This window comes from Phyllobates terribilis, unplaced genomic scaffold (assembly GCF_046119375.1).
Source record: "Phyllobates terribilis strain yellow unplaced genomic scaffold, ASM4611937v1 Scaffold_9__5_contigs__length_417890890, whole genome shotgun sequence".
NCBI classification, from domain to species: Eukaryota; Metazoa; Chordata; class Amphibia; order Anura; family Dendrobatidae; genus Phyllobates; species Phyllobates terribilis.
The window spans coordinates 90,534,776-90,549,149 of record NW_027362769.1 but is presented as its reverse complement, the minus strand read 5'-3'; the positions used below and the strand labels follow the sequence as shown (position 1 = coordinate 90,549,149).

Genomic DNA, 14,374 nt, shown 5'->3' with positions numbered 1-14,374 from the left:
TGCACAACAAATTTTGGGGTCCATTTTTTCTTGTTACCCCTGTGAAAATAAAAAAAATTGGGTCTAAAGTAACATTTTTGTGAAAAAAGTTAAATGTTCATTTTTTTCTTCCACATTCCAAAAATTCCTGTGAAGCACCTGAAGGGTTAATAAAGTTCTTGAATGTGGTTTTGAGCACCTTGAGGGGTGCAGTTTTTAGAATGGTGTCACTTTTGGGTATTTTCTGTCATAAAGACCTCTCAAAGTGACTTCAAATGTGATGTGGTCCCTAAAAAAAATGGTTTTGTAAATTTTGTTGGAAAAATGAGAAATCGCTGGTCAACTTTTAACCCTTATAGCTCCCTAACAAAAAAAAATTTTGGTTCCAAAATTGTGCTGACGTAAAGTAGACATGTGGGAAATGTTATTTATTAACTCTTTTGTGTGACATATCTCTCTGATTTAAGGGCATAAAAATTCAAATTTTGAAAATTGCAAAATTTTCAAAATTTTCGCCAAATTTCCGTTTTTTTCACAAATAAACGCAAGTGATATCGAAGAAATTTTTCCACTATCATGAAGTACAATATGTCACGAAAAAACATTCTCAGAATCAGGGGGATCCGTTGAAGCGTTCCAGAGTAATTACCTCATAAAGTGATAGTGGTCAGAATTGTAAAAATTGGCCTGGTCATTAACGTGCAAACCACTCTCGGGGCTTAAGGGGTTAAAGAGGTTTTCCCACGAACAAAGTTAATTTCAATCAACATTTTAATCAATAGATCTTGGAATAATAATAACTTCCACAATTGGATGTGTTTAAAAAAAAATGTTCCTGTGCTGAGATAATCTTATGAATGTGCCCCTTCTGTGTACTGTGTAATGGCTGTGTCTCACCATGCAGGAACATGGTCTGATCATACCACAGCTCCTAGGCAGGAGAGTATACAGACATTACAGCACTGGATCACAGCTTTAAGATTCTTTCTTTGAGTAAAGCATTGCTTAAAAACAAGTAGTAAAATGTTTTGCCTCACAAAAAGAATAATTTTCGATCCCATGCTGTAATGTCTGTGTACTCTTTTGCATCCTCCCCACTGCTCAGGAGATGTGGTATGATCCGACTATGTCCCTGTACGGTCAGACACAGCCATTACACAGTACACAGCAGGGACACATTTATAAGATTCTCTCAGCACAGGAACATTTTATTTAAATACATCCAATTGTGGAAGTTATTATTATTATTCCAAGACTTATTAATTAAAATGTACTTTGGTCGTGCCCTTTAAGGCAATCATGCCTGATCCTTATGTGGTAGCATGTAACAGTTGATTTATCTTTGTAAATTTTTCTTCAGCAATTTTTCATTCACTTGCAGAATAATTCGTGTTTCTACAACTATCTATTTTGGGTAGTATGTGATTTGTATGGTATTAAAAGATACAACACATTCGGGACTTTTCTTATTCCTTACAATGACTTCTTTACATCTCATGCCTCTACATTGAAATTTTTTTTCTTGTAGACAAAGCCAAATGTCCAATCAATGTGTACTTCATCATTGACACATCTGAGAGCATAATTCTTCAGACTGCTCCAATCCAGAGCTTACTGGATCACATGAAGAAATTTATACCTGCCTTCCTGGCAAAACTAGAAAATGAGGCATACCTAGACCAGGTGTATCTGAACTGGCAATATGGAGGTCTACATTATTCAGATGAGGTCCAGATCTTCAGCAAACTCACCACTGACAAGAATGAATACATTTCCAAGCTGCGAGGAGTCCAGTATATTGGACGAGGCACCTTCACAGATTGTGCCATCTCTAACATGACAGCTCAGATAAAGGCACAGATACAGGCCCAGCCGCCAGCGCCAGGAGGACGTGAACCTGTGAATTTTGCTGTGGTGATCACTGATGGTCATGTCACTGGTAATCCATGTGGAGGAATGAAGACACAGGCAGACAGAGCACAGCTTGCTGGTATTAGGCTTTTCTCGGTAGCTGCAAGTCGTGATGTTTATGAATCTGGTCTACGAGAAATTGCTAACATGCCACATGAGCTGTTCAGGAACTCTTACTCAGTGACCAACCCCAATGACCAAACCGAGATTGATCAGAAAACGATTGATAAAATCATTCAAGTTATGGTAAGTGGATAGAAAAGGAATAAAATGGGTCACATTTACTATTTTTAGTGAACCTTGACTTAATGGAGATTGTGCCAAATTGTGTTACATTTAGAGTAAATTTTCCATCTAGGTTTAAAACTATTTTTATATCATTGAAACAATGTGCCTCAAAAGAAAATGAGGTATGTGATGCGCCACCTGGGCCGTGGGGTACTCGGTAGCCGGGCCGGTCGATGCTGGAAGATGTCACAGTGGCAGTGACCCGGTCCGTGACCCAGGGTGGTCAATAAAAGGGGATTAGTGAAAGGGGAATGAAGTTTTTAGAGATAATGTCCGTGACGCCACCTGTGGTATGCGGCTATATGGAGCCGTTGCTGCGGTGCAGATCCTCAGGAGCTGATGGTGACCAGAGTTGGTTCAGCTCTCCACAGGCAGAGCTTGGCTCCAGGGCAGGATGTAGTGATACTATAGGGTAGATGTGGGTGGTGTGATGGTAATGCAGATGATGGCGCAGATAATGACCAGTCCACAACTTAATGGCGGTTTCCTCTTATCTTTACTTGCGGTCGTGAAGCAGACCGGGGCACGGGTACTAGCTGGTAGTAGAGGTCCTGGCGGCCTGGAAGCAAGTTGGGAATCCTCCTCGCCAGGTAAAGTTATAGGCCTTCCCTTTGTGCTACCTCTTTGGCCCTGCTGCGTATAGCTGTGCTGTGGCCCTCGTCCCTGAGTAAAACGTCTGTTCCTGACCCGTATGGCAGGCAGCTCGGGCCTTCTTGGAGTGTTGCTCCCACGTGGCGGTGCTGGGCCCTATGTGCTGCTGAGCCTCCGGGCGTCTGATGGGGCCAGGAGACCTGCAGTCTCCTGCCCTCCGGTTTCTGCTGCTGGGCCTTCAGTGCCCCACAACCTCGGACTCCGGTGTCCGGTTCTTCTGCGCTTCCCTCTGGGGTGAGCTGACTTGCAGCTCCACTCCCCAGGTCCTTCCTCGTCGCTGTCCTGTCTTCAACTCCTCTCCACTACTCTTCCTAACCCCGTCTCCAGATTCCCGTTGCTAAGGGGAGGAGCTCCCCTTTTTGGTCTGGAGCCAGGAAAGTGTTGCATGCTAGTAAACCTGACTAGGGGACCCCTCCTTGCTTCCAGGCATGGCATCATCCCCTGTGAGGGAGGCAATGCCACTGTGGCAACCGGCCCCTGGGGTGCCACATATGTCTTCATGGCGAGGGCTGGCATAGTCAAATATGGGCAGTAGCTTAAATGTGACAACGCACCAGACTGCGCAAAGAATAAGTGAACCAAGAAGTGGTATAAAGTTAATCAAAACCATCTAAAGACATGCTAAATTTAGCATAAGCCATTGACTCATTTTAAAGGGAATCTATCAGCAGGTTTTTGCAATGTAATCTGAAGACAGCATGAGATAGAGGCTAAAACACAGAATTCAGGGATGTGTTACTTGTCAAAGTGTGTGCTATTGTTTACTGTGAAAGATTTCACTAACAGATTAACATACACTAGTCCAGTTACATTCCTTCCCCCTGTGATAAGCACCTCATTGTCTATTGACTTTGTACAAGGAGAGCCTGGTGTGGGAGGGTTAGCTGTGGTGAGGGCGTTTCTAGCTGTGGTGTGGGTGGGATTAGCTTTCTCAGCTCAGCTTCATTCTAAATCTAAAAGCTCTGATTGTGTCAGAACAGCTTCACCCAGTAATCTAAGTGATGCATCGTTGGATTCAAGGTCTCTTTGCCTACATTATGCTGCTCTCAGATGAGGTAGCAAAAACTTGCTGACAGATTCCCTTTAAGACTGTCTAGTCTAAGTTTACACTGTAATTAAGAATTTAGAGATGAGCAAACTGCCTTGAATTTCACAATATTTTTTCTGCTATTTCATTCTCGCAAATGCAGTAAAATGGAGCTCGGCAATATTACTCTATTAAAAAAAGAAGGGAAGCAGTTAAAAAAATGTAAGAAATTAATATTCATCTCTCCCTGACCCTCACCTTTTCTGCACAGCTCCCAGTTTGGTTGTTTCAGTGTGGCTTTCATCCACTTCCAATCTGTCTTCTATATGCCATGGGTCCTGTCTGATGACCACTAGACCTAGTGACTTCATCACATCGCGGCCCAATGAACATCATGATGTCACAAGAGGCCTACAGTGATTGGGACGCCCAACATCTTGACGTGCACTAGGCTACGGCTATGATGATGATGTAAGGCCTAGCCGCATCAGAGGCATTGATGATCTGGCAGGACATGTAGAAGCCCGACTGCATGTGAATTAATACCAGACTAGAAGATTAAGCAAGGAGCTGTGCGGCTTACAGCTGCCTTTCACAGTATAGTGAGAAGTGACTGTAATTGCACCAGCTGACCTCTATGACTGAAAGCCAGCGGCTCCTGGAAACCAGAAAGTTAATTTTTTTTCTGGGTGGCACACTTTCAGTACTTCTTAATGTTATTAACCTGCAGATTAACTCTATATCTGCAGTTTAATAGCGTTATCGGACCTGACAGATTACCTTTCAATCTCCTGCTGAGGTTGGAATCTTTCTGCCATGTTAAAAAGGTTGGGTTTCACGTAAACAAATATAAAGACAAAATAATTAAAACCTAAAGATTTTACGATTCCTCAACCTCAAATTCCAGCCATGACTGCAGTTAAAGAGGTTGTCCACTACTTTTACATTGATGACATTGATGACCTATCCTTATGATAGGTCATCAGTGACTGATCTGCTGGGGTCCGACACCCGGCACCCTCGCCGATCAGCTGTTATCGGTGTCGGTGGCCGCCGGAAGTGCTCACTTGCAGAACTGGCCGTCTTCTGATAGTGGCCTCCGCTGGGTACTGCACATCCGCCTCCTATTGATTTGAATAGGAGGCGGATATGCAGTACCATGCCTCGGCCGCTACCAGAAGATGGAGCTGTTCGGAAAGTGAGTACTTCCAGCCAGCAGCCGCCGATAGCAGCTGATCAGCGGGGGGTGCCCGTTGTCGGACCTCAGCCAGTCAGACATTGATGACCTATCCTAAGGTTAGGTCATCAATGTAAAAGTAGTGGACAACCTCTTTAACTCTATTGATCACATTCACATTTCTTCAGGAATCCGGTATTTTGGAAATTTGTTGCAAGGGCCTGGAAATTTAGTTTAACAGTCCAAAATAAGAAAATCAACAGCTCACCACACCTGTAATGTGTTCATCCAGGGTACTCGGCAGCTTGAGCAGAGCTTGTCAATATAATCCAGTAAGAAAAAGCTAGGACTCCGTCCTTCTTGAGAAACTTCGCATTTATTGTAGCTTTTTTCATAGCTATGAATAAGGAAGTTTACTTCCAAAATGCGCCAGATGTTTGGTGACCTATGTTGTTTTTTTAACATGTATGGAATAAAATTACAATGAACACAGAATTTTTCAAGAAGGATAGAGAGATAGCTTTTCTCTTACTTGATTTTGTTTAACAGTAGTATTTTTTTAATCAAGTTTCTCACCCATCTGCATTCGATACTTGGAAAGTTTTAGAAAAGAAGTCAAAGCAAAGTAAGGTTATGGTACACATGTAGATTAAACATTGGAAAAAAAAATCACATAATCAGTGGATGATTTTCTTGACTATAGAAGGTGCTACTTGTGTAGCCTTTCTACAGTGAAGTAGTTGTTAGGCGTCGGGCGTTTGCTGGATCCGAAATGGGTTCAGAACCATCAGTGGATTCTGTGGTCTCCCATTCCAGTCTAGCCAGTGGCTGATGCTGCTCAGAATCATCATCGGTCCCAACGTCTAACTGGTGCACAAGATGTACAGTTTGTCTCTTGGCTCTTTGTTCCTAGCAACATGAAGCATAGGTTGCGGAGGGAAACAGGGCTGCTACAGCCTAAGTCCAGGATTCACTGCATTGAGCATGCCCTTGACATGGCGGACCGTGATTCGTGGTTTGAGAGTCAGTTGATTCGGTGACCTGGCACCGCCTGATTGGTCACGGGTGACGTCACCAATAATGCGACGGTGGGCAGGGTTTAATCTTTAAATAGCCCGCCCACAAACATGGCGGCGTGCTCTGATCATTGAGCTATGATAGTGTAATTGTGTGGACGCTTGGTCGTTTGGGCTCCACGTGTGCTTTAGCTTCTGTCAGGCAGGTTTAGCGGGGGATAGGCAGCCTTAGATAGAGGGAGGCAGGTAGCTTCGTCTGACAGTCTGGCTCTGATAAAGGGGTCGCCATACACCCCGAACAGTCTGCAGACATTCCCGGCACCGCCTGTAAGCCACATGGAGAGATATTCCTCAGTCCGGTAGCACGCCGGCTGGGAGCACGTATATGCCGGTGTGAATCACACACGCATCCTAGCGCCTGCTGTGTAGTCCCTGTGCAGTAAACAGGGCTACGGATACATTATTTGTAGCACATCTCTCGTGCGGTTAACGGAGATAGTGCGAATCCCTATTCTCATTCCGGTGTGCAGTAACACGGAGGGGATTGTTATTTCTGTTGGTTGTTTTACCTTCTTACCCGGAAGGTGTTCGGCCGCAGCCCTCCAGACTGCATCACGGACCCCGGGTTCGGTTGCTTTCCATTATTTAATAAAGTTGTTTGCAATCGTCCCCTTAACAGTATCAGAGCGCCAGGGTGTTGCCGAACATGGCTGACAACCAGCAACTGCAGCGCTATATACAGCAACTTTAGGCCAGACTTAGGACTCTGTAACAAGCTATCCCGGTCGCTGATATCACTGCAGTAGCTACCCAGGCAGCTTCTCAAGTGGCCAATCTGGTTAACACGGCTGCGGTGAATGCTGCGGCAGCTGCAATCGCCCCATTACCCTGGTTTGCTCTCATGGAAAAAATTTCTGGCGCCAGAAGATCCTGCAGAGGTTTTATTAATCTGTGCTCCATTCAGTTGGAGATGATGGAGGCACGGTTCCCCTCCGAAAGGGCCAAAGTGGGTTTTGTCATCTCGTTACTTTCTCACAGGGCCTTGGAGTGGGCTACACCTCTGTGGGAGCGGAGTGACCCGGTAGTGGCTAATGCGGGTCTCTTTCTTACAGCCGTAAAAAATGTCTTCCTAGGTCCTCAGGTCACGCATGATACGGTTCTTAAGCTTCTTGCGTTGGTCCAGGGTTCGGTCACCGCCAGCCACTATGCCATCCAGTTCAGAACCTTAGTGGCTGAATTGGATTGGATTGGTCTGAGCGGTCTTTAATCCCGGTGTTCTGGAAGGGTCTGGCTGGGCATATTAAAAATGCTCTATCTACCAGAGAGATTCCAACCTCCCTGGAGGAGTTAATCTCCCTCGCTAACCGAATAGATTTGCGTCATGCAGAACACAAGTTAGAGCTGGAGGTCCCCAGACCTCATTGTTGGTTGGCACCATCATTCTCTAGACCCATTTCCATACCCGCGACTCCTGACCCGGAGCCTGAGGCTATGGATATATCCCGGACTGAGTCTAGCCCCTCTCGTTCCCGACCTGCACATCTCTTGGAGTATCCCATTAATAAGGGTTCCAAGCAGTCTGGAAAACGAGTGTGTCTAACCGCCTTTGGAGGAAGTGTGTTAGATTCCGAGGCTTCTTCCTCCAAATTATTGTATAAAGTGACATTGTTCTTGGGAACAACCACGGTTACTGCCAAGGCGTGGGTGGATTCTGGCGCAGATGGCAATTTTTTGTCATCTACGTTTGCCCAGAGACACACCATCCCTATGGAGTTACTTCCAAGACCAATGAACATTAGGGTAGTCAACGGTTCACTGCTGGACACGCAAATCACCCACCAGTCGATTCCCCTCACCATGTCATTTCCTCAGGGTCACTGGGAGGTTATCTCCTTTCTTATTATTCCCGGTGGATTAGATGAGGTGCTATTAGGTCTTCCATGGTTACGTTGTCACACTCCACACATTGACTGGAATACGGGGAGAATTTCTTCCTGGAGTGAGAATTGTGTGTCTCAGTGTATGGTTACAGTCACCCGGAGGGTAGTCTCTGAGCCTTCTACCAATGTGGCCCCTGGCACAGATCCTCTGTCTGTCCCTGAGACCCAGGTCTTGTCAGATTATATCAAGAAGAACCCTCGGGTAGACCATTTGTCCCGGTCCAGGGATACGGCTGAGGACGATGACGAGCCCAGGCTCACCGTTCCTTCGGGAAGTATGCGGAGGGTGGCTCCAGTGTCCTTAAACCAGGTTCCTTCAGGGAGGACGTTCGTTCCCCCTAATCTACAAAATTAGGTGCTCTCCTGGGCACATGCCCCTAAGATCGGAGCTCATTTTGGGGTCAAACGTACCACAAAGTTACTTCAACGGTCCTATTGGTGGCCCCGGTGGCGCCAGGACGTTAAGGAATATGTTCTTGCGTGTGTCTCCTGTGCGAGAGATAAATCATCCCGTCAAAGTCCGGCTGGTCTTCTCCACCCGTTACCCGTGGTGGACTCCACAGATCTGACTCCGCTTCTTCTGAATAATGACCAACATCCGTGCGATCTGGTTCCTCTGCCAGTTCTATGGAACCTGGGGTCAGAGATTTGGCTCTGGAGGCGCGGGAGATTTGGGACCATACCCCGGATGCTATATTGGCTTCCAAGAATCAAATGAGAGAGTCGACTGACACTCTTCGTCGTCCTGCTCCCTTATTCTATCCGGGCGACAGAGTGTGGCTCATGGCTTGCAATATTAAAGTACGCGGGGAATCTGCTAAGTTTGCCTCTCGCTTCATTGGTCCTTTCAAGATTCTGGCCCAAGTAAACCCAGTAATGTACCGTTTACAGTTACCACGACACCTGAGGAGTCACGACACTTTTCATGTGTCGCTCCTTAAGCCTGTTCACCTGACAAAACTCGCTGAACCCCAACCTGCTACAGATACCAGGGGTGATAATCTCAAGGTGCTATTATGGGGTCTAAGATGGTTTGTGGGAAAAAATGTTGCCTAGTACACTGGAGGGGCCATGGATCTGAGGATTGTTCCTGGGAACTGGTGGACCACATTCATGCTCACCTGCTCATTGAGGAATATGAGTGTCAAGTGGAGGGGAATGTTGGAAGTGGGGATAATGTTAGGTGTTTGCTGGATCTGAAATGGGTTCAGAACCATCAGTGGACTCTGTGGTCTCCCATTCTGGTCTAGCCAGGGCTGATGCTGTGCAGCATCATCATTGGTCCTGATGCCTAGCTGGTGCACGAGATGTACAGGCTGTCTTTTGGGTCTTTGTTCCAAGCAACATGAAGCGTAGGTTGCGGAATGAAACAGGGCTGCTACAGCCTAAGTCCAGGATTCACTGCACTGAGCATGCCCGTGACATGGCGGACCGTAATTCGTGGTTTGGGAGTCAGCTGATCCGGTGACCTAGCACCGCCTGATTGGTCACGGGTGACGTCACCAATAATGCGACGGTGGGCAGGGCTTAATCTTTAAATAGCACGCCCACAAACATGGCGGCTTGCTCTGATCATTGAGCTATGATGGTGTAATTGTGTGGATGCTTGGTCGTTTGGGCTCCACGTGTGCTTTAGCTTCTGTCAGGCAGGTTTAGCGGGAGATAGGCAGCCTTAGATGGAGGGAGACAGGTAGCTTCGTCTGACAGTCTGGCTCCGACAAAGGGGTCGCCATACACCCCGAGCAGTTTGCAGATGCCCTATTCCCGGCACCGCCTGTAAGCTACATGGAGAGATATTCCTCAGTCTGGTAGCACGCCGGCTGGGAGCACGTATACGCCGGTGTGAATGACACACGCATCCTAGCGCCTGCTGCGTAGTCCCTGTGCAGTAAACAGGGCTACGGATACATTATTTGTAGCACGTCTCTCGTGTGGTTAACGGAGATAGTGCGAATCCCTATTCCCGTTCCGGTGGGCAGTAACATGGAGGGGATTGTTATTTCTGTTGGTTGTTTTACCTTCTTACCCGGAAGGTGTTCGGCCGCAGTCCTCCAGACTGCATCGCGGACCCCGGGTTCGGTTGCTTTCCATTATTTAATAAAGTTGTTTGCAACCGTCCCCTTAACAGTAGTAGGTGTTAAGGACCCCTGAACATTGATGTCTAGGACGTTAATTATCCAGCAAGTTAACTTCAGACTGCGAATCCTTTTGTAGAGATAAGACACTGCCAGAGATGTCTGACAGCGGCCCTCCTATAGAGAACATAGGAGTGCTCGGCAGAGCAAGCGTTTCTGTGTATGGTACAGTCAGGCGTCACGGCTTTCTAAAATGTGTGGGAGGCCTATAGGCTAAGTTCAGACTATCATATTTCACTGTCCTTATATGAACCACAATGCCCATACTGACTACAGGTTTCCTGACCCAAACTTACAGCATCACATATGCCTTTGTTAAGGTAAGCTCAGGTCAGCAAAAAAGTAGTCAGTCCGTGCATATCGGTCCGTACACGGAAAGAAAAATAAGTCTGTCTGGACCCAGCCTTATGGAAAGATCCAAATGAGAGACCACTGTGACTCTCACCAGTGCAACAGAGAAATGGCAGCGCATGCACGGCTTCATGTGACCGAAAGTAGTGAGAGTTACATGAATAAATAAAAGCACAGAAAACTAAAACTAATCCATGGTGGCAGAAGGTATAAGAAGGCAGCAATAGGAGATTTTGGGTCAGTTCCGTCTGCTTTCATATGAGATGGGTATAGTCACATGAGTCAGGACCCTATTTATTGTTTTGCAGCAAAGGCAATCTGTAGAATAATACATTTGATGAGCTTTATCTTAAAAGGGTTGTCTGGCCTTAGAGTGACTGCAGACTTGTACCCTATGTGACTGCAGACTTGTGAATCATCATATAGTGTGCACTGTGAGGGTTCTCTGGTAGTGGCACTTGAAGCTGGTGGTCATGTGACCAAAAGTATGCTATTTGCATACTCCCAGCCACATTCCGACTAGAAGTGTCCGGCCTCACTCAATACACTTGCATTGAGTGAGGCCTCACCCACCTAGTTAGCATGTGACTGCATGTATGCAAATCACATACTTGCAGTCACGCGACCGCTGCTCTCGATGCCGACACCAGAGAATCCTCACAGTGCACAGTCCACGCAGTGAGGATTCACAAGTCTGTAGTCACACAGAGTGACTGCAGACTTGTATCCTAAAGCTGGATAATTCTTTACCTAAAAATAGTGATGCAGATTTTTACACTTCATTATTTGTTACTGGTTCCTCCATATACATTATATTTGCTTATAACTATTAAATTTAACCATTACTATCATATTTTTGTTAATTTGTTATCACTATCCAGTCTAACTATATTTTTATGTTTTTTTTTTTATCTCTGTAGAAACACGAGGCTTATGGAGAGGTATGTAAACTCTTGTTTTCATGTAACTTGTCTTTCTTTCGAGCAGTTTTTAATTTGAACAAAACATAGGTCCCAATGCAAATCACATAAAAAACATTTTCATACATAATTTATATAAATGTTATTTGGTGTGAAAAAGTGTTTGCCCCCTTCCTGATTTCTTATGTCACACATCACAAAACAAATTTAAAAATATTTGACAAAGATAACACAAGGAAAGACAGAATGCAGTTTTTAAATGAAGGTCTTTATTATTAAGGTAAACCTACTGGGCCCTGTGTGAAATAGTGATTGCCCCCTAAACCTAATAAGTGGTTTGGCCGCCCTTAGCGCCAACAACTGCAATCAAGCATTTGCGATAACTCTGGAGGAATTTTGGCCCATTCATCATTGCAGAATTGTTGTAATTCCGCCACGTTGCAAGACATATGTCGCCGTGTAGCCGTAATATAATTACAGACAATTCTGTTTAGGGGGTTTAATGCATTTATCTGGCTAAAGATATGTAGGAATCTGTCTCTTACATGTTTAACTGAGAAACTGCAAAGGCAAATGGAGTAACCATAAACTTCCAAAGGTATAAAATAGTAAATAGAACTTTGAGAAGAAATACCATAAAAACACATATATACACACACAGAAATAATTGAGGTTTATATAGATTGAGGAAACATGGAGAATGTGCAGGAAGAGACATGGTAATATAAGGAATATGGGAGCAATATTCATAAAGTACCAAGGGGGAATGTCAAAGAGATGCATATAGTAACATCCTAATCATATTAGCAGCAAATTAAACCCCAACCAGGGTCAGATCCACAGTGCAGTATATAAAGGACTATTGCCTACCCATGATAATTCAAAGCCGTGGATAATTCAGCACCTGACGCGCGTTTCGCGTACCTGCTTTATCAAAGGGGTGCTTGTTTAAGTATCTAGGAAGTGTGAACATAATGAAGAAGCACGAAGTTAAGAAACAATAAAAGTAAAGTTATAGCCATGAATCTACGCTGAATTCAGCTCTAAATATTAATTTTTTATTTCTTGCAGTGTTACAGACTGAGCTGCCTGCAATTATCGGGACCTCCTGGCCAACCTGGTCAAAGAGGACAGAAGGTAAGTGAAAATTTCTTAACTTTGTTTTACGTAGGGCATAGTATTTATCAGTAATACTGGCATAAACTCTGTGCACCCAAAGTATGACACTAAGATGCATGAACTTTACCATTCAATATCCATACTGTGGGAACATAGCCTAAAGAGGTTTGGAAGAAAAAAAAAGAAATGAATGTCACTTCTTTGTGGTGGATCCTGATGGAATCTTCAGCAAACAAGACCAGTCAATCAAAAAGCAGCTAAAACGTTTCAGGAAAAACTTCTTCCGAAATGATTGAAAACCACTTCAGTAAACACTTTGGGAAAATATTTTTTTCCCTAAAACTCCCCCCAAATGGACAGTTTACTGAAGCAGTTTCTGCTTGGAAAACTTGTGGATTTTGTCAACCTCAACAAAAACTGTGGATTTAGCCTAAGTTGTAAACAAAAAAGCACACTTTCACAGTAGAAACTTCACAATGGGCAGAGTATAAATTGTACTTATTGTAATGTGGCTCTGTCAGTGGACACCTGGCAGCTCTAAAATGGTTACCACGGACAGGCTTAGCACAAACCACTCCGCTTACCAGACTGTAACTGGAGCCCCTGGGCTGAGGCCATGAAATAAGCGGCTGTACTGTGGTGCGGGCTGGCAGGAGAAGTAAGGTAGGCGGATAACAACCAAGAAAAGTACAAAATCGGAAGATACAAGAATAGTGAATAAAAAAAAGGTCAAGGTCAAAACCAGGAAACAAGCACACTATAATGGCGGTGAACTAACAGGGCTGAACCAGAGGCGCACCAGACTGGCTGCTTCCAGCAGTAAGTTGGAAGCTTAAGTAGGGTGTGGTGCTCTCCAATTGGCTGAAGCAGAGAGCTGATAACTCCAGCTGGACAACACATACACCCATACTGTCTGGATGGCAGTGCACGTCCCAGCCACCCTAATCTTAGTGGCTGTACAAAACTTGTGCCACCCAGAGCTTCTCGATCCAACATCTCTTCTCTCACCGGCACCGCCCGCGTAATGAATATGGCGGCGCCTGGCGACTGAAGCAGATGTCACAGGATCAGGTCCTGGTAGAGATGGGACACTCAATGGGTTAAAGTCATCATTGCTTTTATGCCTTTTTTGTCTAGTTTTGTGTGTTTTGCGCCTGTTTTTCATTTGTGCCATATTCTTTATTTAATTTGCAAATTTTGTAAAATTAAAAATGTATATGCTCTCTTGTTTTTTTTATTCTTTAATTCACCCTTCTAGTTGGGGTTTAGTCTGTGCAGATGTTTTCTCCTGATTTACCATTTGAAACTTTTGGAAAAGTTGCAAAATTTTTGTCCAAATATTCTCTAGTCCTGCCTTGGAATGATCTTATGTATTCGAGAAATATTTTGATGCAAATTTTGCATCATTTTAGTGGAATGTGCGACTTTTTGCGCTAGAAAGGCACAAGATGAGTTAAAGTAAAAAATAAACATCCTTTTTCTTTTTCGCTCAAAATTCAAGAGCTGTATGAACTTTTTTGATAACTTTGGTGGAAAAAAAAGTCAGTGAAAATCATGAGACAAAAAAAGAATAAAACTTAAAAAAATAGCAGATTTCTACATAAAGTAATCAAAGATTCACTAATAAAAAATATCGCATTACATAAAAAAAAAGAAGAAGCATATAAAATATCTGCATATCCTCACTGACAAATGTCTCAGGGTTGGTTCACATGTTGCATTTTTGCTGTATTTTTTCCGTGTGTTTTTGCCATGGGAAAAAAGCAGCAATTTGAAGTGAATGAGATTTCTGAAATCTCGTGTACATGCTGCTTATTTTTTTCCTTGCAGACTTGAACCATCAATGCATTTTATCAAATC

The 14,374-nt window shown here is 44.3% G+C and overlaps 1 protein-coding gene across 2 annotated transcripts in view; it reads left to right on the top strand.

Moving 5' to 3' along the window:
- The window catches only part of COL6A2 (collagen type VI alpha 2 chain), a 59,749-nt gene that overhangs the window by 18,839 nt on the left and 26,536 nt on the right, over positions 1-14,374 (top strand). For both annotated transcript variants that reach the window (XM_073646769.1, XM_073646771.1), the window contains exons 3-5: positions 1,508-2,136; positions 11,396-11,416; positions 12,467-12,532. In XM_073646769.1, coding sequence (XP_073502870.1) covers positions 1,508-2,136; positions 11,396-11,416; positions 12,467-12,532 — 716 coding nt within the window. The remainder of the gene's footprint in view (positions 1-1,507; positions 2,137-11,395; positions 11,417-12,466; positions 12,533-14,374) is intronic.